At 29.4% G+C, this 25,284-nt stretch overlaps 2 protein-coding genes across 5 annotated transcripts; one reads left to right on the top strand and one right to left on the bottom strand.

Annotated features, from left to right (window-relative positions):
* Positions 1-296: 296 nt before the first annotated feature.
* On the top strand, positions 297-15,302 carry LOC130447033 (cystathionine beta-synthase). The gene is made up of 10 exons (XM_056783641.1): positions 297-583; positions 636-742; positions 5,467-5,634; positions 6,997-7,178; positions 7,289-7,375; positions 8,992-9,277; positions 9,460-9,637; positions 10,437-10,571; positions 13,116-13,303; positions 14,821-15,302. Exons 1-10 carry the CDS (start codon positions 414-416, stop codon positions 14,883-14,885), a joined length of 1,566 nt encoding a protein of 521 aa, XP_056639619.1. The 5' UTR covers positions 297-413; the 3' UTR covers positions 14,886-15,302.
* Positions 15,303-17,230: 1,928 nt separating this feature from the next.
* Positions 17,231-25,138, bottom strand: LOC130447031 (hydroxyacylglutathione hydrolase, mitochondrial-like). Of its 4 annotated transcripts, none has more exons than XM_056783638.1 (6): positions 25,045-25,138; positions 22,435-22,550; positions 21,144-21,265; positions 20,843-21,066; positions 19,035-19,267; positions 17,231-17,441 (listed from the first exon to the last, which is right to left on the bottom strand). In XM_056783638.1, the coding sequence occupies exons 2-6, from the start codon at positions 22,480-22,482 to the stop codon at positions 17,295-17,297; spliced, it is 774 nt and encodes a 257-aa protein (XP_056639616.1). In that variant the 5' UTR covers positions 22,483-22,550; positions 25,045-25,138; the 3' UTR covers positions 17,231-17,294. The 4 variants fall into 4 exon arrangements, with proteins under 4 accessions (XP_056639616.1, XP_056639615.1, XP_056639618.1 ...); XM_056783637.1 differs by having other exon boundaries at positions 24,708-25,067; XM_056783640.1 differs by lacking the exon at positions 25,045-25,138 and adding an exon at positions 24,174-24,264.
* Positions 25,139-25,284: the final 146 nt, after the last annotated feature.

The raw sequence follows: 25,284 nt of genomic DNA, 5'->3' as shown, positions 1-25,284 counted from the left end.
ATTATAACAAACTCTTATAGCTTCGCTTTATATTTTCTGTTTTGTTATTTCTTAATATTTATCTCAACGCTCAAAACGCCTCGTAATCTATTCCATTTGGGTTTACAATTTTAATGCTCATATTGATTTTCTACGATACGATACGGTAGATTAAATCACTTCACTGTATAATAGGAATGGATAGAAACGCTGAGTGTAGACTGGGCTTAAATATATTTAACCTATAATGGGGAATTCAAATTCCACTCATTAATTTTTTCACGTTTCCCCTTCGATCTCCCACTTCTTGCTTTTAACAGCTTTATTAATCATCAGGCAACATTGCTCACAGTCGTTAAATTGTGTTTACATTTTTTGAGTAGGTACACGTGTTTGCTAGTTTCGGTTATAAGATTTACTTGTACAGTTAAAATATGAATAACGTTTTAGAAAACTCTAATCAAGATAACATCAAAAAAATTAAATCTGGTTTAACTTTTTCGTCACCTTTAAATGACAATTTTAATCCTCCAGATAAAAAATCAAGTTGTACCTGGCATAAAAATGTTGACAGAACAACAACACCACATACAGTTCATGATTGGTAAATATTGAAATTTTTTAAAACCACAAAAAAATTCTGAAAAATGTTTTAGGAGAAGAACTTCGAAAATTTTACCAAATGCACTTGCTGCTATTGGGAATACTCCAATGATAAAACTTAATAGAATTCCTCAAGCTGAAGGACTAAAATGTGATTTATGTAAGTACATTTCGTGTTATATAAATTATATTAATGTTATTGTCATGTAATTATTGTTTCTGCAAGTCATCTGGTCTAATCTATTTTTAAAATCATGCATATCATTTTACAATTTATTGAGTGCAAATTATATGCAGCAAAATAGATTTTTTCACTAAGGAAAAAATTTTCTTGTGTTTGGACTCTTTCTCTGATTAATTTAATTAACTTTGTACTGTTAATTTTATCAATACAGTTAAAAAATCTGCACATAATAGTAGATCAAGTTGATTCTCATTTAAATTCATGTACTGTGAGTATAACAGGCATTTATGTGGAATAAGGGTAAATATTTAGAAGTGGGGTTCCACCCCAAACTTACTACAAAAATTTTTTGCTGCACTTCAGATCCTTGTAGGGTGTAAAATAAGTTATGTAAAGATAGAGGAAACATTATTTTTAAGGAGTAATAAAAAAATATTTCTCATTTTAAACATAATTTTATTTTACTGTTTTATGATTTCTTTATACATCAATAAAAAGTTATTATATTTTTTATTATGAATTTTGTATAATTACAAAATAATTAACAAGTACATTGCAAATTAACTGTCGAGTGCCTGAATCCTATAATATTATATAGAAGAAATATTTACATTTTTCACGTTAAGCTTTCAACGGTTTATGTAATGAACGAATGAATGTTTAGATAAGATTTTGTGACACGAGAAGAGTTACTATCTACACTAGGGGCTGTGCCCTCTGACTCCTGTTGTTAGGCCACTTCCCTTCCTTTTTCGATAGTGACAAATTGCAAAAAAATTTCCAGCAGAGCTACCAGTTCAAAATTTGACACAATAGAAGAGGTGGAAAGAAAAGGAGGCTGGTTAAGTTCTAAACTTTATATATATATATATATATATATATATATATATATATATATATATATATATATATATATATATAGAGAGAGAGAGAGAGAGAGAGAGCGCGAGAGAGAGAGAGAGAGAGATTTTCAAAAATATTGAGGTTATTTCAAAATAATCAGACACAGTTTAAACTTAAGTAATTATAAAAATTTATCAGTAAAGAAACAAAATTTATCAATAAGATTTATTGGAAGGTCACTTTATCATAGAGTTAAAATTAGAATTGATACAGGAAATTTTTTAATAATTTTTTTACAATTTTCAAATATGGGTAAACTTCACATAACTTCTAAGTTCTTATTTTTAATTAAATCAAAACGCAACTTGTTGAAAACTCCATTAATGTCTTATTGAATATATCTATAGAACCTTATCAGGTTTTTGGTGAAGAATATATGTTAATACTTAATTTAGAAATTTTTATTTATTAAGTAATTAAAATAAATTATCAACACATTCATTAAAATAATCATAAATGATTCTTAAGTTTTTTTCATTAATGATTCCATTTATGATTGTTCGTTTCCTGGCGATCCCATATAAGATTATAGGACACACTGTACTTTACATTTATCTTGGTTTCAAATTAACTAATTGATCAATTGTGTTTATTGTAATATAGTATCTTATTATTAACTAGATAATTTGAAAATTACGTTTCAAAATTCAGATAAGTGTACATTTCAGGGATTTCCCAATGTTATCAGTTGTTTTTGCTGTAATAGAAGTGGCAAAAATTATTGTATTTTTAGTATAAATTTAGAAACATGTACTTGTTGTGGTTTCAGTGATTTTAGGATCCTATTTAGTCACATTTCTATGGATCTATTAGATTTCCCGAATTCGGGATAATAAATCATTTTGAAAAGAACACAAGTTTATTGCTTTTTAGAAGTAATAACCCAAGGACATTGAAGTGAAGGAGAAGAATGGACAAAATAGTACACCAATGATTCATAACACAAACTTTGTTAATGTGATGTGATTATTAAATTGCAATTGAAAAACTTATTCTTAACTTAAATATGAGAGAGAGAGAGAGAGACCCTCTCATGAGAAGTAGAATTGAGCTAGGAATAATTGTAAGACGTTTAAAGCAAATAAAATCTTTTGGGCCTTAAGAACGTTTTTGAACGTATTTGTTTGCTTCATTTCTTCTACTTAATATCAGTAGGAAGAATAAGGAAAATCTTTACAAGCGATCACTAATACGATTGTCAAACAGAAACGGAGCGTTTGAAATGATCTAAAATTGTAGTGGAAATCTGCAAATATATTTCCCAACATACATCGATAAGTACCGACAGGTTGAGGACGAAAACTTTTAAAACAACCCTCGTACATACATAGTTGTATGATGCGCGTTAAAGTCGGAATTTCAATTAAAGTTATCTAGCTGTTTAGTTACAAAACTCTATAAGATAAAAATGGAATAAATACCCATCATGTTGTAATTCGTTTATGTAATTTAAACAAAATATGCAAATAACTGATAATATATATGTATGTATAATAAATATAATGAAAAATCAATTTTTTCACAAATTACACTTGCACAATAGATTTCTTGATAAAATTGAATATAGATTTGTGAAAATTGGACCAAATCAAATCTAGAAAAACATATTTTTGACTTAGTAAAGAGAATTTGAAAAAACTATTGTTAAAAACAAATTTTTCACCAAATTGGACTTGAAAAAAGTAATTGTATGTAGATGTAGATAGGTGAATTTTTGAACGAATTCAACATAGATTAGAGATATTTCGACCAAATTAATTTAATGAAAGCGATAGTTTGACCAAATTAAATTTAACTTAGAAAAGTGAAGGTTTCGCCTATTCAATTATAGAAAAATGAATTTTGACCAATCTAAACATCATAAATCCATTATTTGACAAAATTAACTTTATAAAAGCGTTATGGCAAACATTAATCCCGAAAGTCAAGTTTTTCACCAAATTAAAGATATAAATAGCAAATTAGTCTTACATAAGCACTATGTCATCCAAATTATATATAGAAAAGAACATTTTTGAACAAATTAAATAGATACACGTAAATTATTCACTAAATTAAAATTACCAAAGTAATTATGTAAAAATTAACTTATTTGGAATCAATTAAAACTTATAAAGGATCATTTTGACCAATTTGATTTTAGAAATGCGAAATTTCAACCAAATCAAATATATAATGTCAAATTAATCTTAGAAAATTTTCCCAAATTATATAACTAGAAGAGAACATTTTTTACCAAAATAAATAGATAAATAAGAATTTGAAAAAAGCAAGTTAAATGTAGAAAGGTGAATTTTTGACTAAATGAATAGTATGAAAGAGTTATTTTGACCAAATTAAATTGAAATTTAACTTAGGAATGCTAAGGTTTCACCAATTGAATTATAGAAAAATTAATTTTGACAAGTTTAAACATCATAAATCCAATATTTGACCAAATTAACTTAACTAACTATGTTGTGGCAAATATTAACCACGAAAATCTAGTTTTTAATCAAATTAAAGATATAAATGGCAAATTAGTCTTAATCTTTGCTAAAATTATATATAGAAAAGCACAGTTTTTGAAGAATTTAAATATAGAAGTGTAAATTCTTCACCAAATTAAACTTACAAAAGTGAAATTGATAAAATTAAATTCGATAATGCACTATTTGGTAAAATTAAAGATGTAATGGCGAATTTTTTTCAAATTAAACTTAAAAAAGTGAAATTGATAAAATTAAATTCGATAATGCACTATTTGGTAAAATTAAAGATGTAATGGCGAATTTTTTTCAAATTAAACTTAAAAAAGTGAAACAAAATGAGCCAAAGTAGTTTTGTCAAAATTAACTTTTTCTGAAGAAATTGAAACTTATAAAATAAAATTTTGACTAATTTAATAATAGAAATGCGAAATTTCGGCCAAATCAAACATATAATGTCAAATTGATCTTAGAAAAATGCTATTTTCCCAAATTATATAGATAAATACGAGTTTCTCCAATTTTATACTAAAGGTTCAAAGGTGAATTTTGTAAGTGGTTTTGGTGAAACTAAACTTATAAATTATTATAAAAACGTATATTTGACTACATTAATGTGAACCAATTTAAACTTATAAAGAGTATTTTTGGCCAAATTAATTTTAGAAACACGAATTTAAATATAGAATGGCGAATTAATCTAAGAGAAACACCATTTTGCACAAGTTATATAAAGAAAATCACACTAGTGACTAAATTAAGTATTATTTACCAAAATACAGTTAGAAAAACGATTTTAACAAAATTAAATGCGAAAATCCAATTTTTGAACTAATTAAAGATATAATGATGAAGTTTTGACAAAATTAAATGAGATAAAGTAATTTTGACAAATTTCAACTTAGAGAAAAGAATGTTTGATACTCTTGATGTTAGAAAACTGAGTTTTGAAAGAAATTAAAGGTAATTTTTCCCAAATTATCATAGAAAAGCACATTTTGACCAAGTTAAATATAAAAAAGCTCATAGTTGACATAATTAAATTTAGAAATGGAAATTTCCGACCAATTTAAACTTAAAATCGCCAATTTTTCACCAAATTAAACCTGTTTTTTATTTCCGGATAGTTCAATAATCTAAGTCGCTTCTTTAATAGATTGTAGAAAAATATAGAGTACAACTCTCTTGAGCTATCGACATTTGTGTGACCTTCTATGGAAATAACAGTTACACCAGTATTTAATACAAATTAAAATTCAATTATTAACCTAAAATAACTATTTTTATATTCGTTTTTTTTAAATTCTAATTCTCCTTTTTCTTTGTCAGATGTTAAATGTGAATTTTTCAATCCTGGAGGATCAGTTAAGGATCGCATCGGTATGAGGCTTATTGAAGATGCTGAAAAACAAGGTATTCTCAAACCAGGATCGACTATCATCGAACCTTCTTCTGGAAACACTGGAATCGGATTGGCGTTGGCAGCAGCAATAAAAGGTTCATCTTATTTTTTCATTTTTTTTGTAATAATTCTATTTTTCAAAATAAAAAGATACACAATGCTTTCAGGACTTATATGACAGTTCATCCTTGTACTAGAATATTGTTTCATATCATATTGAAAATTGTGATTCTTAGCATAACAAATTAATAAAATGATTAACATTAACAATATTAAAATCTATTATTCTATTAAGGTCTATAATAAGGTGAGCAATGAAAATTTGAACAGTACATCATATTTTAATAAGTTTAACTCTATTTTTCCAAGTTGGAGCTTCTAAATTAGTATTCAACTGTATCATTGTTTCAATTGACAGCGGTATCAGAAAATATTACCATTGTTCTTGTCAATGTCATCGAGATTAAAGCTTTCATAGGATGGCTACTTGGTTGCTTACCTAAACAAAGACATTTTAAACATCTAAGTACAAAAATTGGATAAAGGACCATGGAACACCTTGATTGGTTTTCCTGTTGTATCCTTAGGATTTAGTCATTATAGCAAATTCTAAGATTAGAATCCAAAAAATCTTTTCGCAGGAAATAGAAAAAATGAAAATACTAATGAATACAACAATAATGGAACAAAAAGAATATAGATATAAATGGAAAGAAAATCATAGGCGTTATAGCTGAGAAGAATTGTGGGAAGAATTGAGTGCAGCAAGATACATACAAGCAGGCGCGGATCCAAGGAGGGGGGATTATGGGGGTCATAGCCCCCCATAAACCCTGATTAATTAATTCGGTTTTTTGCTTCAAAGTCAATGAGGAATTGAAGTTTAAAGTAAAAATTGCGTAAAATTCGTCATTATGCTGTAAAAATAACGTAATTAACTAATATTTTGTGGGTAAAAGGATTAAAATACCATATCTTTGGGGGAGGACTCGTCCTAATACTAATGACCCCTCCTTTGTCAAGACCCTGGATTCGCCCTTGCATACAAGAAGCAAGAATAAAGAAGAAAAAGCTGAATTTTTGTGGATATATCATAAAAATGAAGACAGATTATTGGTGACTGGAAACGTCAAAGAATGAAAACAGTAGATGAAGTACTAGGGGTACAAGAAGGACTGCAACTTGATACAAAAACTGGAAAGATAAAAGTAGAAGACAAGTATAAGAATATTGCTGCAATCCAATCTACCTCAAATTCGTCAACAATTAAAGTGGGATAATAAACTCCAACAAAGCTGCAAAGATGCATATTTCCAGGTATAAAGCAGTAATATTAGTACTCGAAAATAAAATTATCAAGATTTAAATATGTATTGCTCAAATTCAGCTTTTCACATTTTTCTTTTCCATTTTGTATTATCACATTTATTATATCAACATTTGGTTTCCATTTTTAGGTTATAGATGTATTATTGTTATGTCTGAAAAAATGTCTAATGAAAAGGTATCTGTTTTATCTGCTTTGGGAACGGAAATAGTTAGAACGCCGGTGAATGCAGATTCAAATTCAGCTGAAGGAATGTTCGGAATGACGCATAAGTTAAGAAAAGAAATTCCGAATTCCGTTATATTGGATCAGGTATAATATTTAACATTTTGTATATGCATCTCAAAATTCTTCATTTTTTATATAATTTTATGTCTCAACTTGGGATTTACTAATTTCATTGGATATCTAAATCTTTGCAGTATTCAAATCCTGCAAATCCTTTGGCACACTATGATACCACGGCAGAAGAAATTTACGACCAATGTGACAAAGAAGTTGATATGATTGTAAGTATTTTTTAATGTGTCAATATTTATAATGTTGAGGAATTTAGCAACAAAAACTTTACACCTTAAATTGTCGCAATTTTATCATTTACTTGGAGACTCAACAAAAGCATTGCCTAGGAGGCTTATGTAACACTAATTTCTTCTGCAAGATGTTGGATAGTGCAACTCAATACCAGTGCAGTATTGTCTATGGCTTCTTCTATTCGTCGACGGTAATTTTTTTAGCACTACTTTGTCATTGTTTCATTTTTTATTATGTCATTTGAACAACTATGATATTTTGTTTTACTACTTGGTAAAAATGCAGCTGAAACCGTATCAATGTTGACTAAGAGTTTCTATCAAAGGTTATTATTAGTGGTAATGAGTCATGGTACTATGTTTGTGACCCAGAATCGAAGAAACAGTCAAATTGATGAAGGAGGCCAACGTCAACATTTCCAAACAAATTCCACCAAGTCAACTCGAAACATTAAAACAATGCTGATTTGATTTTGTGATAGCAAGAGTGTAGTTGATGCAAATTGATTCCCCCCAGGCTATAGCGTCAAAATGTCAATGTCAAAAAAATTCGATTTGTGGCAGACAGAAGGATGATTTTCCTAACCTAATAATGCACGTGCATACACTGTCATCCAAATTCAACATTTTGTGTTCCCCTCAGGGTAAAACGTCAATCAAATCCTTTGTTTGGAAGTGTTAAGAAGAAGCGTAACAGTGTTGGTCAAAAAGATTCGATTTGTGGCAGGCAGGAGACTGGTTCTCCTAACCTAATAATGCACCTGCATATACAGCTATCTGAATTCAACATTTTTTGTTCCCTTCGGGGTAAAGTGTCAATCAAACCCTTAATTTGGAAGTGTTAAGAAGAAGAAGCGTAATATTGTTGGTCAAAAAGATTCGATTTGTCGTAGACTGGAGAATGGTTCTCCTAACATAAAAATGCACCTGCATACACTGCCATCCAAATTCAACATTTTTTGTTTCCCTCGGGGTAAAGTGTCAATCAATCCCTTTATTTGGAAGTGTTAAGAAGAAGCATAACAATGTTTGTCAAAAAGATACGATTGTGGCAGACAGAAGACTGGTTCTTCCACCATGACAATGCCCGTACATAGACAGCTATTTAAGTTCAACATTTTTTGTTCCCTTCAGGGTAAAGCATCAATCAAACCCTTTATTTGGAAGTGTTAAGAAGAAGCATAACAACGTTTGTCAAAAAGATTCGATTTGTGGCAGACAGGAGACTGGTGGGGCTTCCACATGCAGGGACAGCCATCTAAATTCAACAGTTTTTGGCTGAAAATGTCATGATTACACTAACCTGTGCCTCTTGTTCTCCTGGCCCGTCCCGTGTGTCATTTTCTTATTTCCTTACCTGAAAGGACACCGATTCCACAATATTGAAGAGAACACGAAAAAATAAGGAAGAAGCCGTGAATCATTCTCACACATGAGTACAAAAAATGTTTCGTAGAACAGTAGAATACCGATGGAAAAATGTTGTTTTGTGAAAAATTTGGAATCAAAGTTTTTTTAGAAAATAAATTCGGTTATTATTGGGTCCTCCATCGTAATTTCAAACATCTCAAATTATCGATTTTTGTTTGAAGGTTATGGGTGCAGGTACAGGTGGTACGGTAGCGGGAGTCGGACGCAAATTTAAAGAAATATCACCACAGACTAAAATCGTAGCTGCCGATCCGGTAGGATCAATTTTAGCTCTACCAGAATCTCTTAATGAAACCGACGCGGGATTTTATGAAGTAGAAGGAATTGGATATGATTTCGTACCAACAGTTTTGGATAGAGATGTTGTCGATATATGGATCAAAACAACAGACGAAGAATCACTTCCTATGGCAAGAAGATTAATTCAGGAAGAAGGATTGTTAGTTGGTAAGTTTTCATACCCAAATGAAATATTACTGCTTGTCGAAATTGGAAAATCACGTTGCTTTTTCAAAAGGGATTGTAGTTATATTTGAAAAGCTCTTTATGACAACCTAAAAGTTCAAAAAAAAACAAAAACTATTTTTCTCCAAGCTCAATATACTTGTTCACTATTGAGTTTTTTTTAGGATCAAGTAGTGGGGCAGCGGTAGCAGCGGCAGTTAGAGCAGCGAAACATTTAGAGGCAGGTAAAAAAGTTGTTGTTGTTTTACCTGATAGTATAAGAAATTACATCACAAAATTTGTTTCTGATCAATGGATGGAAGCTAGAAACCTTAGGATGCCTAAGAATACCATGAATCACTGGTAAGAAATAATATGCATCAAAAAATTTTTTCCTACGCATTTTCGGGAATTAATTCTAGCGAATTGTCTTTAATACCTTCATCAAATTCATGAATATTTTCGATCATAATTATTTGTTGGAAAAACCTAACTGACCATAGTGTTTACTACCACTACACCAAAAGTCGAATTTTTAAAGTCTGGTCCTTCCAGCCGAATATGAACCTGCGATTTATGCAAGGCTCGAAGGACCAGGCATTGTAATTAGTAAGCTTTGGAGTAATGTTAATAAATAGTATGTTTAGAAACGTGAAAAAATAGGACTTTAGTTGAGAAAAAAATGAATTCTATTGATATTGAACACAATATTTACTATATCACTTTCACAATTACACTGTCCGATATTTTGGGTCGGATTTGAACCATTGAACTGGCTTATAATGAAATAGACCATTTTGGTGTAGCGGCAATGAACAGTGTGAATCGAAATAATGACTTCCCAGCTGTAAAAAGATGAAATCTATTAATACTCTTGAAAACTGCCATTTTCGGGAATTAATTCTAGCGAATTGTCTTTTGTATCTTCTTCACATTCATGAATATAATCCATTATAATTATTTGTCACAAAAACATAACTGAAATTACTCTTCATTACTACTATACCAAAACTTATATCTATAAAGCCTGGTCCTTCGAGCCGGATATGAACCAACGATTTATGGAAGGCTCGAAGGACCAGACATTCTAAATGGTGATTTTTTTATAATGATTATAAACATTATGTTCAGTGTAAATGAAAAAACTTGATACTATTTTCAGGTGGTGGAATGATCCAGTGACAAAGTTAAATCTAAATAAATTACTTTTGGCTACAGTTGGTATGAAGTGTGAAAAAGTTTTAAGTATGATAAAAAAAGCTGGTATTGATCAAATTCCAATAGTGGATAGCACAGGGTGAGTAGTTCGGATTATTTCAACCATAAATGTATGTTTAAATGTTGTTTATGCTAAAGTAACTTGAAAGAGTAAGTGGTATAACTGATATGCTCAATTGGTGACAAATAGAGAACCTAAGGATGAAACTTGATCTACTCGTTCTCGGTAACTATTAATACTTCAGTTTGCTATTACTGGATGGGTTGGTATCTGATACAACTACTATGTTTTCTCTCAGACAACAATGTTTGATTATCTTATTTTAAATTTCTAAATCAAGTGCCAAAAATCCGCTACAATATGACGGAGCGGTTGTGCTATTTAAAATTTTACGTTACTTCAGTTTATGGATTGAAAAAACGGTTTTATTTATAATTATTTGTATACCTAGAAATGTTCATTTGTACATGTCATTAGTCAATAACTGACATGGCACTATACACAGTTGTGTGGATGTGAAAAGTTCAAAATTGATTCTTTGTTTATTAAATTAATATTCATTTCCTGCTAAATAATTGTAACAAAATATATCTTGCCTGAAAAGGGTAATATTAAGACAGCAGCAATAATAATATTGAAGAATTAGTTTTTAAGAATAAATATTCGTTTAATTTTTAATTGAGTATTAAAAAATTTCCAATTTAAGCATCCATAAGCATTAGATATATTTTTTTGTTACTCTGATACCTTTTCATTACCATACCGATACATTTATGGAACTCCCATGTTAACTTTCTGAATTTTATTTTAGTTAAGAGAATAAAAACCAAAGAAACAATATAAATTTGAAAAAAATTCTCCTGTAAAGGATTTAAAAGAATAACAAATCCTACGCAAATATATTAAATATCGTTTCAGTTATGGAAATTGCCCACCAAAAACAAATTCAAATTTGAAATAATAGTTTTTAATTTTTAACAGAATAGTTAAAAGTAATAATTTATTATTTATTAGTTTTTGCTATTATTATGTGAATCATTTTCAAAAACCTGCAATTTAAATTCAGGTTGTAGTTAAAAAAATTGTCAAATACAATGCAAGCTTGAAAAGTTCTCAATTAAAGGTTTTTGTTAAATTTTGAGAAAAATGTTTAAAAATAGTAATTTACCATCTGATTGTTAATTATTATGCCATTATTTTTAAAACCCTTCTAGCTACAGTTAAAAAAATATGGATTATCTTTGCTGCTTTGATTATTTTTGCCCATTGCCAATTCATTTGTAGAGCTCCCTATTTTCAGAATATAAAGTTTAGCAAGAGCATGTTTCAATTTTTAACAGAAGATTCAAAATAAGTAATTTAATATTTAATTGTCAGTACTTTGATATTACTTTGATGCAGACATTATGAATGCCGTTCCAATTACAAAAATTGTCACCATAAACAACGGAAAATATTTCCTACAGAAGATTTTTATTTCAATTTTCAAAGAAGGTTAATAATGAGTAATTTACTATTCAATTGTTAGAGCTTTGCTATTATTTAGTCAACGATAATCTTCAAATAAAGCCCAAGAAGTTTGAAAAATATTTTCTTTCATATTTTTCTCTAGTAAAGTGAACTTTAGCAGGAAACTTGTTGCAGAAAAGATTTTTGTTCAATTTTTAACGGAATCATGAATAATTATTGTTTACTTGTTAAGGTTTTTTATAGTTTCTTTAATAAGTGTCTTTGAAAATCTCCAATACTGGGTCTAATGATATCATGTGCTTAGTTACTATAGCACCTTTTCTTCATTACTGGTGAATTTTTAACTTGTATTCAGATATAAAACTCTAGCAAGAAATTATTCCATGTTGGTATTTCCAACCTGATTTACATAAATTGCCATCAAAAACAATGTAAACCTTAGAAATATTTTTTTTAACTTTCGATATTGAAAATATGTTAATATTTTGCACTTTATTTTGTAAAATGTGTTGGAAAATGTTCAAATGATATTTAAAAAGCATTTGCTACTATTGTGGCTCTTCACAGCTGACCCACTAGCTTCTGAATTATAATATCTAGGCTGGCTTCAAGAAGGTCACATCCTTATTCCTACAGGTTTTCCATCCGAAGCATTCCCTTCATTGTTTTATAATGGCAATTCATTCTGTAACTAGGAAATCTGGTGTTTCTTTATATTCCCTACAGAAATCGTGAACTTGCCGATTTTTACACCAAGTGCTTCCTGAGGTGGGAGTATCCTGTAAGTAAGCCAGTGAGGTGTTATAACGAAAATCCAGATATTTCTCAGATTTTACAGCATTAGTTCCACAGGAATTTTTCAAAGACGTCTAGTCCTGAAAGTATCCTCCAGAGCAGAGCAGTTCACTCAATACAGAGTACTGCCTAAAAAGAGGCTAGCGGTAGAGAACATCTGGTAACAATACTGACTATTCCAGCTCCCATTTGTACTGCTCCACATTTATAGATATAACGTTGTTACTGGCAATCTCATGTTGATATTTTCAATGTCATTTTAATTAGAAAAAACAATACAAATTAATTAATACTAACTATAGCCAAGTTTCAATAATCCTTATTGCAAGTTTAATTAATAATTTCCATTATTTTCAGGAGTATGGTTGGGATGTTGACTCTACAGAATTTGATGCAGGGTTTACTATCTGGTAAGGTAAAGCCTGAAGGCAGTATCGAAAGATGTTTAGTTAGAATATATCCTAAAGTTCAGAAATCCGCAAATCTCGGTGTTGTTTCCAGAATTTTGGAAAGGGAATCATATGTTTTAGTCTTGGATTCTAAAGGTCAGTATTATATAAATATGAAATTTCATAGCATACGAATTTTTGGTAATATGATAAAAATGAAATGGCAATTTTGTATAAAGTGTCATTTTCATTAGTAAAGTTATACAGTACTTGCAATATACACACATTTTTAAATTGTTAAATTCTATAGCTAATTTTCGAGTTTTCCTTAGATCATTTCGGAGTTTTTCCAGCTTATTTTTGAGATTTTTATCTAATTTTTAGGTTTTCCTAGCTAATTTTTGAGATTTTCTCTCTATTTTTCAAGTTTTTCCAGCTAATTTTGAAGTTGATTAGCAAATTTTTGAGATTTTCTACATAATTTTTGAATTTTTCCAGATAATTGTTGAATTTTCTAGTTAATTCTCAAGTTCATTAGGAAATTTTTGAGATTTTCTAGCTAATTATTCATGCTTTGATAAAAATGCGTCCGTACTGTATCGCAACTACCTAACCAATATAACTACACATACATAATTTTCGAGTTTTTCTAGATAATTTCTGAGTTTTTCCATCTAATTTTTCAGTTTTATAGCTAATTTTTTATTTTTCTAGTTAATTTTTTAATTTTCAAGCGAATTTTTTAAATATTCTAGCTAATTCTTGAGATTATCTAGCTAATGTTGAAGTTGTCTAAGTTATTGTACAGTTTTATATCTGTTTTTTGAGTACTCTGGCTAATTTGTCAGTTTTCTAGCTAATTTACGAGTTTACTAACTAATTTTTGAGTTTTATAGTTAATGTTTGAAATTTTTTACATGCTTTTTTAATTTTTTCAGCTAATTGTTGAGTTTTCTAGCTAATTATCTAATACACATACACTGTTTCGGATATGTTACTTGGAAACCAAGCGCTGTGCACAATTTCGGGGAATCCTCGTGTTGGAATAAAAGAACGCGAGACGAAAACAGCGTTAAACGGGGTCTTACTGTACTAACATATAATGAGAAAATAAAAGTTATATTCTTCAGTAGCTGCTAAAAAGATAATAAACGAATGGACAAAGTACAACACATATCTAATCTGCCTCCGACTTCAGTTTCTATTTAACCACTTCCGTTACATCCCTGGTTATGACATAATTCAGCTTGTTTCCTGATTGGTATTTACAGTCATATGATATTGAATAACAATGAACTCTTCAATATGTAAAACATAGTTTCTCGTGAATTTTTATTATTAATCAACTAAGTGGGAATTTCTGGAAATCTTATTGATATTTATACTGAAGCACTACACCAATATTCACATTGAAACTATCAGGTCCCTCAAGCCTTCCATAAGTCATTAGTTCATTCAAAATATTTAGTAGTAATAGGTACGATTCATCAAATGAGTCTTCCTCCCCTTTCTTCTCTGAAGACGATAACAAGGTTATCGTAAGACAATGTAATCGTGAGTGTTGGTGTAGTGATAATAACTGCTGTGTTCATATCTGGCTGTAAAAAACAGAGTTATTTTGGATATTAATATAATATAGTCTCTGTATTTATTGCAATAATTGATTGTTTCAGGAACAAAAGAAGAACCTATAGGAATCGTCACCGCTATAGATCTTCTTCAGTATACACAGAAATAATGGTAGAATATTCAAATTCAGTTCACTTTTTTTACATATCTACATACATAACTTTCATATATTCTTTATACATTTCTTGAATTTATTAGTTTATCTTTCATAGTTAGTAATGATATAATGTTACAGTAGAGGGTAGATTATCGAAACCGGTTTTTGTTATTTCGAATAAAATGAAACGAAAATAATATCATTAACTAGATGTTGAATATGTATTGGTTTATTTCAAACTGTATACCTAATTTGTTCATTGCATTTGTGTGAAACCCTTTCCGACTGGTTGTGGATAGCTTACTTTCAATTTGAAACCTTTCTTTGTGAGGTGTATTGTGAATTTGTGTTAAATATGTCGTCAAAAAAAAGATAACTAGTAGTTCTGTCATGAAAAGATGAAATGGAAATTATTATATATATATATATATATATATATATATATATATATATATATATATATATATATATATATATATATATATATATATATATATAACTATATAACTAGTAGTTCTGTCATGAAAAGATGAAATGGAAATTATTATATATATATATATATATATATATATATATATATATATATATATTATATATATATATATATATATATATATATATATATATATATATATATATATATATATATATATATATATATATATATATATATATATATATATATCGACTGCAATTATTCGAACCACCTCTGAAAACATTAGTTTAGATATTCTACGCTCTACTATATTTTAAATATATTTTACAATTTTTAGAAGCAAAATATTGCATAGTAGTTCGAAATAAAAAAAAGTTTTCTTCCAAAATATTAACAGCTTATCAGGATTTTGAACTACTATACATATAGTTCAGCGGTCGGCAACTTGCGGCTCTTTACTTCCATACGCAATTTTTATTGATATCCTCAAAAAACAAAATATTTAAAAATCGTTCTAAATCTATTAACAATAATTGTAAACGCCTTTTTCGCTTTCTTCCCCGTGACACACCTCAAGGATTGCTTTGTCTGAAGAGCTGTTTCGTGATTTCAAAAACAACAGTACAAGATAGAATAGCTAAAATGTCTTCTAATCTTCATATTTCCAGGTGGAAGATATTCAAATTTCTTCAGACTTATCATTTGCTATCTATAAGTCATACGACATAAAAGACACGGCACAAGTTGCTCTCATTGTCAGATATACGCCTTCCCAAGGTCAAAAAGAAGAACTTTTAGAATTGTTACAGTTCTTGAGACAAACTGGAGGGGAAGATTTAGCGAATGCCTTGCAAAAATGCCTTAAAGATAATGGGATCAATTTAAATAAAATCGTTTCAATAGCAACCGATGGAGCCGGAAGTATGAAAGGCAACAAGGATTCTTCAGAGCAAAATAAACCACGAAATTTGAAATAATAAGAAAAATTAAAGATAAATTGGTTCAGATTTTAGCAAATCAAAACCACTCTAGCATTCATAGTAAATCGTTATAACATTTAATAAATTTGCTTTTCACTAGTATAACTTTTGATTTGACTTTATATAGGAATCAAACCAAGTCGTTCCTGTGTAGGAGGGTAGTTGCTGTCACCAGTGACAGAACGGCACAAGGGTAAGAAACTTGTCTGTTACCCTTTTAGAGTAGTAAAACATGGCACGAGAGGAAGGGAAATCGTTAGGGGGTTACTACGATCCTAACGAAAACAATGAGAGTCGCCATGGCTTAAAAATACCTGGACGACGTGCTCTCTGGTTCCTTGGCGAGGTTTTCTGTTTTGCCCGTGCCTACCTTATCCTTGGTAGTTGGTCCGTTTTCCATTGAATGGAAATGTGCCTAGACTAGAAAAAAATATTAATCTACGTATAGAAAAAAATTCTCGCCAAGTTTGAGCTATTAATATCAATTTTAAGTACTTACAATTTAATATGAAGTTTTATATAATTCCATATAATTTTTTTAATGGAAAAATTTGTTTTTTTACCAAAAAACTTTATTTATGCCGAATACTCTTTATTATTGGCAACAAAAATTTTTGTAATTCTTTAAAACTTTTGAAATTTTGTAATTTCAATTTTTAGCCCTCTTGGCCCAAAAGGTTACCGATCCTTGATATAGTTGAATATGCATTTAAAATAAAAGACAACAAATTATTATACATTATACAAGTGACTGAAAATTGTGGTTCAAAAATTGTAACTTTTTAAGGATTGTTATATATTCTGTTATACTTCTCATAATTTCCTAATAAATAAATCTACAGTTTTTTTTTACTTTTTCTTTATTTTGCTGTCCATTTTCATGATGCTTTTCAATTGTGTCTCAAAAAGCTGAACAAACGTTTTAGAAATAATAAAAAACGTTTTTGGAAAAACTAATTTTGTATATTCAAGAAACGTAAAATCTATTAAAATGAATTCAATAATTTATGCCGCAACGAAACCATCTTTTTCTCGTCTAATATATTGCATTGTAGAAACGGGAGTACTGGTACCAGCATGACTTTGAATTTCGCCCATCATAACTCTCATAAACGGATTATATATTTTCTCTTCTCCAATAGTCGACGGCACCTGAAAGTTGAACAACTTTTATAGCACACAATAACACAAGTCTCAAAAACTGGTCAATTTCAGACTTTGGTAAAAGTTTCTAAAGGGACAGTAAATGAATCGAAAACGAGTGTATTCATATCTCCCATACAAATCATAAAAACATCTTGATACTCGTTATTTAATCCGATTTATTCCATTCTTAATCTTAATATCCCATAAGTTGTGGAACTTTATTGGAAGTCAAGGAACACAAATCGTGGAATATGCTACAGGATGAAATGAGAAAAAAAATATATTCTGGAAGAAATTAAATATATAATACAGTATCGAAACATTACCAGACAAATAAAATTCCATTAAATGGTATACACACAGTTGGAAAATAAAGAAAGTAACTGGAATATGAGTGTACGGATTTGGAACAAAACAATCTAAAAGCTTGGAAAAACCTAAGGTACGTTCATTTATGGTATAGGGAAGTGCGCACGACTCAATATAGATGGTAAATACTAATAATTGAGTTGGTTGGCTAGACAGTCATTAAATCAGTAATCTCTTCTACAGGTATATATGTTCCAAAATGGTTCGAGAATGCTTAGACACACCATGCTTAAGTAAAAAAAATGAAATAGTTCATAAACTAGTGAAAAAAGAGGCCATAACATCTTCCTGGAGACCAGAATCTTTTACTGGAATCAGCACCGATGCAATATTGGAAAAAATATTTCAAATTGGTAGTAGGATTAAGACAACTGAAGATACTATTGGGAAACTATGACCAGAAGAGATCAAATAAATACATTAGCCAGAGCAAGTCTACAAGTTTATCATGTTATTATGTTGTATCAATAATTGAAAGGGTACTCATTTAGTGCCATCTAAGTGTAGATCGCCGAAATAGTTTAATTGAGAGTATTGTAAACTGTATTGTCTTATAACAATAAGTTTGTCCAATTTCCGTTATTTTTATCAACAAAGTAGTCTTGTATAAACTCTTAACCCACAACAACTTTGTTTCTTTTCTTTCCCCATAAAACATATCAGACTTTCTAACAGAACATTGGTGCTAGATTGGATTCCTTAATAATCTAAAACTGATGGACAGAGGTGGTTGGGAGCATACTGAATTTAGCAGATAGATTTACCTGTACTGAAACCGACCGATGTCTTAACAACGATTAAATTATAAGAAATAGAAGAACTACTAGTTTCCAAAAGAGTTATCAGAAGGGGTACAATAGATCTTTTAGCTCATATCATCATATGTATTAAATCCACAAGTTTTCTATTGAGTTAAGATCAAGATAACCATTCCGTGGTATGGAGTCTTAATTCATCTCCATCATCGTCTGTGGAGCAAAGGGCACCTGTCGGTATTTCAGCAGCAGCACTTGCAAAATTAAGTTGATTTATTTTTTATTATACAAATAATCCTTGTAAATTTATATAAAAAAATTTTTTTAATGTATATAATACATGGACGCTTTGCAAAAAACAGTATTTTAACCAGTGGCTTACAAAGTATTATTTATAATGGGGATTAAAAAACAAAATAGTTAACTATAAAATAGTGAGTTAGTTAAAAAGTAATTCAAAGTATGTTTCCCTTACTGTTGGTAAACCTTTTTTCCTCTGTTCGTCAGCCCAGGACATTTTCTTTAATATTTCAGGATTGTGCTTGTCTATAAATCTAGCGAATTTTAAATTCTGTGTGGTATATTCATGGCCACAAAATACTCTGGTATTGTCTGGAAGATTTCCCAATTTTTCTATCAATGCCGAATACATTTGTTCTGCAGTTCCTTCGAAGAATCTTCCACATCCCGCCACAAATAAAGTATCACCTAATAAAAATTCAGTTTAATTATTTATTTTAAGATTAAAAACAAACAAAAAACACAACAAGTGATATACACTTTGATGTCACTGTGAGAGTTATTCCACAATATTTTTAGATGGCATATTCGACATATTAAACAAAATTTGGGAACTAAAAGAGATGTCAGGCCAATGGGATAAAGCAATTATTTGCCCCATACGTAAGAAAGGAGATTAGGATGACTGCGGTAATTAAAGGGGCATTACCTTACTGGATGTTGTGTATAAAGTGCTAGCGAGAATCACACAAAACAGGTTAAACAAATACTTGGACCTACAAGTAGAGGAATATCAAGGTGGGTTTAAAAGAGGAAGATCCACTAGCGATCAAATTTTTGTGTTGCAAACAATACAGAATGATAGCTATGAGCAAGGTCTGAATGTAAAGCTATTATTTATTGACTTTAAATAGGCATATGATTCAATTTTAAGAAAAAACCTGCACCAAGCTCTAACTTGGAATTCCTAAGAAATTGATACAATTGGTGAAAATGACACTAAACAAGGGCGACCCGTTATCAACAGTTTTGTTTTATTTCCTACTAGAGGTGATTCTCAGGGATAGTGGATTACGATCCCAAGGAATAATTTATAACAGCAAAAGGCAAGTGATCATAACCAGAACAAAACAGGAACTACTGAAAATGTTTTTACTACTTGAAGATAGCAAAAAGATATAGCCTACGTGTCAACGAAAATATAACCAAGTATATGGAAATTGGTAATGACAACCCATTGAAAATCATAACAGATTAAATCGAGGAGTTATGGTTTGATAGTTTACAAGAGTCCGAATACCTGGAAGTGACGGTAACAAGTAAAGGAGACGAAATTGAAGAAATCGACAAAGATTAGTAAGAGGCAATAAAACAGTTGGAGCTTCAGTAAACCTATTAAGGTCCAAAGATATCTCAAGGGTAGAGAAGCTTAGAATTTACAGGACAGTTATATGAGTACAACCTATGGTGTTATATGGTTTTAAATGCTGGATCATGAATAAGAGAGAGGAGAACAGGTTAAATGCATGGGAAGGAGAAGTGTTAAGAAAAATCTTTGGATGCATATGAGTGGAACAAGATGAATGGAGAAGAAGAACAAATGCAGAGATTAAAAGGTTATATGGTCAGGCATAGATCGACAAAGAAAATGCGTTGGTTGGGACATATAGCTAGAATGGACGAGAACAGGTAGGTGAAAAAAGCCTTAATAAGTGGAGGAGGTGCAAAAAGAAGAAGAATGCGTCCACTTAGTAAATGGCTAGATGCATGTAAAGAAGATGGACATAGCGAATTGGCACAATGCTGCCTTGAACAAAGGGAGTTGGAGAAAAGCAGTAGAGACACTTCAAGAAATGGCCTATAAGGCTGTGCTGTTATATACATATATATATATATATATATATATATATATATATATATATATATATATGAGCCACATCTTTTAAAAATTGTTCTAAATCTTCTACAATGTTTGCCACAACTAAGGAACAGTATTATTAATTAAATTTAACAGTAAAAGGTCAATAATCAATAGATTATTACCTGTAAAAACAGCTGGTGGTTGATCAGGTGCAGTTACATAATAACAAATATGTCCAGATGTATGACAAGGAGTGAATAAACACGTAACTGTAATGTCACCTATCTTGAAACTATCACCTTGTTTCACTTCAGTAGTTAAAGCACCAATTCTTTTATCACCACCAAAAACTTGTAAAGACCCTTTTGCTTTTTTTACAAGTTGTTCGTTACCTCCAGCATGATCCCTAAAAATAATTTGAGGTAGAATCAATAATGAAATCTTTATACAACGAAGTTATTATATTTAGATTTGAATACATACCAATGATGATGAGTAGTTAAAACTTTTGTAAGATTTACTCCTTCTGCTTCGACGGCCTCCAGAACAGTATCAGGTTCAACAGGATCTACTACAGCTGCCTCCTTGGTGTTCTCACATGTAATCTATAAAGAAATATAAATCTCTAGACCTTTGTAAACAATTTTATGCACCACTTTTACACAATAAAAAAATATTATATATATTATTTTAATTTCAACTTTCAAACATTGAGAAATACAGTAAAAAAAGGGTTTACACTTTTTTCATGATAAAAGGGTTGTTTTTAAGGGCGAAAATATTATTATGAATAAATGTTTATACCACTAAGTATTACAATGATTATTAGTTATTATGTAGCATTGAAAAAAAATCTTTTTATTTATGTTATCATTAAGAGTAGTTTATAGGGGTTGAAATATGATAAATATTTTAAGAATTATATGCCGCGATATGTAACAATACTTTTTTATATTGAAAAGTTTGATTTCAATTCATGCAAGGTATTTTTTCAACTTAACTTTTTTAATTATTCTGCCTAAGGAGTGATTCTCACCCCTTTAGAATAAAAAAGCCGGTACTAAAAACGTTTGAAAAATTATCTACAGGGTAAATTAAAATTAATTCCAAATTTTCATAAAAATATGTAGCGGAAACACAATTCTATAATCGTACACCTTTTTTCTCATGATTGAATGGAATGTCAATATTTGCAACAAAATGTAGCAATTTTTCATCAAAAAATTGTTTCCATTCTTCTCATAATTCTATTATTCCTATTTTCATTGATTCAAATAAAAGAATTCATGAACCATGATGCTATTTCTTTCATTTTTCCAAATTTCTATATAATGGCTTATATTCAGAATTTTCAACATAATAGATTCAAAAAGTAATGATAAAATTAAAGGGAGAGGTTACAATTTAGCTAAGAGGAGTTAAATCCTTGGTCTCTAAAAAGATATTCGTCTCACCTATATGTAAAAGCTAAAATGACACCTGCCTAATACCTTCGATTACTACAATTTAGCTTTATAAGGGGATTTATCAAGTGCACGTAGAACAACTAGGAATGCAAATTGTGACTTACAGTTATTAGTAAGTCATTGAGAAGACCCATGAGTCTTTATCAATTTCAAAAAATTAACTTGATTTCAGTTAAAAAAAAATTGGACAGTAACAAAATTGAACCAGAAAAAAATCGAACGTTCTTCCATAAAATTTATAGCCAAATAAAAAATCATGTGTTGACTTTTATGAGGAATGTATATAATAAACTTCAATTGATACTTACTAAATACATATAGTTGTCCGATAGAGCCGGAAGAATTTTGATCTTCATTTTTTGTAATGCGATAGTAACTTGATTACTGTGAAATCTATTAAATCCGTTATTCAGACGAGCCCGAACTGTAACGGAAATCTTATATTAGAATCAGAAAACTAACAACAACCCTCGCACAAAAATAATAAGAAGCAATATTTCATGAACAAATTTGGTCAATATCAAACTCAAAAATTAAAGAATTTTCAGAAAACTATTCAATTCCAAATTTTAAATTTCATATTTACTCATTAAATTAATTGCTTGTCACAATGATAAGATTATTCATTCAACACAAATTATAGTAGGTAGGTAATAGGCAATAGGGTAAACACCACCCTCAGTTATATCTATTATACAGCTGAATATATCATCTGTTTGGTTGAACCTGCTAATAACAGCATCTATTGGGTAAGTCATTAATAAAGAAAGACTATATAACATCACACTGTGAACAATAGGAGAAAATTATTAAAATTTATTGCTTTTGACAGCTTCCATTGTGTGCATTGCAAAATAAAAGTTACACGTCAATAATGTATGTCAGGATTGTTCAAAAAAGTTTCTCTTGGTTTCATCCAGATAATTTTAAAATAAGAGAGTATGTACAAAATTTTTTTGACATCATCATAATTGCTAGATATGATCCATTCTCTCTCTTATATTAATAAGAAACAAAAAAACATATTTTCCTTAAGTATTACCAATAAAAATCTGTATCTATTTATATTTATTATTTTCATCAAATAACTATTAAATAAAGGATTTTCCATTCTACAACAAAGTCTATGTTAGACTCTATACTGAACACATTGTAAACCATTTACCTTCAGTCTCTGAAGACGATTTTTGGTTATCGAAAATTGTGAGTGTTGGTGTAGTGGTAGTGTAAACAGTGTGTTCAGTATGAATATAACCAAGAAATTCCAGTTAGACTTTTTCTAGACCTTTTTTAGTGTTATGTATTTTATCTCTACAAGATGTGCTCACTTATATTATCAATAAACTCCCCATTTTCTTCAATGGTGACAGTCAATGTGAAATAATATAAAAAAACAAGGTTCAAATTGTAACATATATTTTCTAAATAAAAATAATAGAAGCTAATATAGAAAATAGGGTAAAGGATATAAGGAAAAATAGGAAAATAAAAGCAAAAAGGTCAAATATTATGATAAAGTAGGCAGTGATTGAGATAATAGGGCATAAATTTATAACCAAAGACAGAAAAGAAACAAACATAGCTACATAAAGTAGATGTACAAAAACGGGTGCAGAATTCCAGGTATAGATAGTTTTTTACAATATGTATATACAGTATAGCATTAAGTATCTGAACATTATATTATTGAAACCAAAGTTTTTGTTATTATGAAAAAAGTTTAATAAAAACAAAATTATTTTTCTATAATGGAAGCCATTATGAATAATTTCTTAGAAACTGCTTCCTTACATATTTGTAGCTGGTTCATAAGTGTACGTCTGTTCAATGAAATTAGATGTTGGATAAATATTGTTTACTTAGAACTGTATACCTATTTTGTTCCTGTTCTGTCTGTTCTTGTGAGACCCTTTCCATTCATTTAAATGGTTGTGTATAGTTTACACTTAAATACATATTTTTATTCTTTTCATTATGTACATGTAGCTAAATTAAACAATCAATATTTGTGTACTTCATAACACTTGTTTCTTCACTATGCACTTACATACTATGTTTATATAAATAAAGAAACTTTTTTGCACAAATTTGTTGTTTTAGATCTTCCTTTTGATTATATGAACCACCTCTGACCACATTAGTTCGCATAATCGACGTTCTACTGTACTTTATATTCAATAAAATTATGAAATTGATGATATGCAGCATATTTTGAAATACTTAAACCTTGAAGCTCAGTTTGAAAAGATAATAAAGAACGACAAACAAAAAGTATCTAAAACTGAGAAAATGTGAGTATCATTTATTTAAAAAGGGTCAAACATCAAAAACTAATAAAATGACCCAATAAACATTAATAGCCCTGATAACAATGAGATCAGATGAAATGTATATAATACCAATATCAAGTACTGATAGAAATTATAAAGTTATGGATTATAATTTCAAACTTATAAAAATTGTAATTCTGTGTTTCAACAATGATTAATTAATTTTTATTGTATCAAACTTTTAATTCTTATCAATTACGTAGATTTAAGAACTTAAAAAAAGAACAAATAATTATTAGATTACTGTTTACCTCTGAAATATGCCGCTGTCGCACCATAGACGATACAATTGGGAATATGAGAATTTAAAAATTGTAACATTATAAAAATGTATAAAAAAACGTCAAATCATATTTTACATCATTCAATTCAAAAAGTCATTATTCGCTAACCTTGATGTAGATTAGTTACATGTTTTAAATATCTATAGTCCTGAATTGTATTAAATTTTTATAGATAAACTGGGGTATCTGAATAATTGATAACTATAGTTATTGTTACCAAAGTTTCTAATAAATGAAAAGAGAACGCTTATGGTTATTTTTTAAAATGAACAAGTATTTCATTAAAAATTTAAATAACATTTACCATTATGTTGTTATCAAGTCCGCACAGAACTTAATTAATCCCAGAGTGTCATCAATTGTCAATACGAATAAATTAATCGTTCCTAAATTACACAGCTTAAGAATGTGAATTTTTCTTTTGGGATACTCAAAAAGATTATTCTTTATTGAGAAAAATTATATGGTACTATTAGCCACATTTATATATAACGCTTTACGTTACAATTAGCGAATCTTCAATAAATCAATTAAAAATAAGACC

This window comes from Diorhabda sublineata, chromosome 7 (assembly GCF_026230105.1).
Source record: "Diorhabda sublineata isolate icDioSubl1.1 chromosome 7, icDioSubl1.1, whole genome shotgun sequence".
Taxonomy (NCBI): domain Eukaryota; kingdom Metazoa; phylum Arthropoda; class Insecta; order Coleoptera; family Chrysomelidae; genus Diorhabda; species Diorhabda sublineata.
This window is presented reverse-complemented; position numbering and strand designations above follow the sequence as displayed.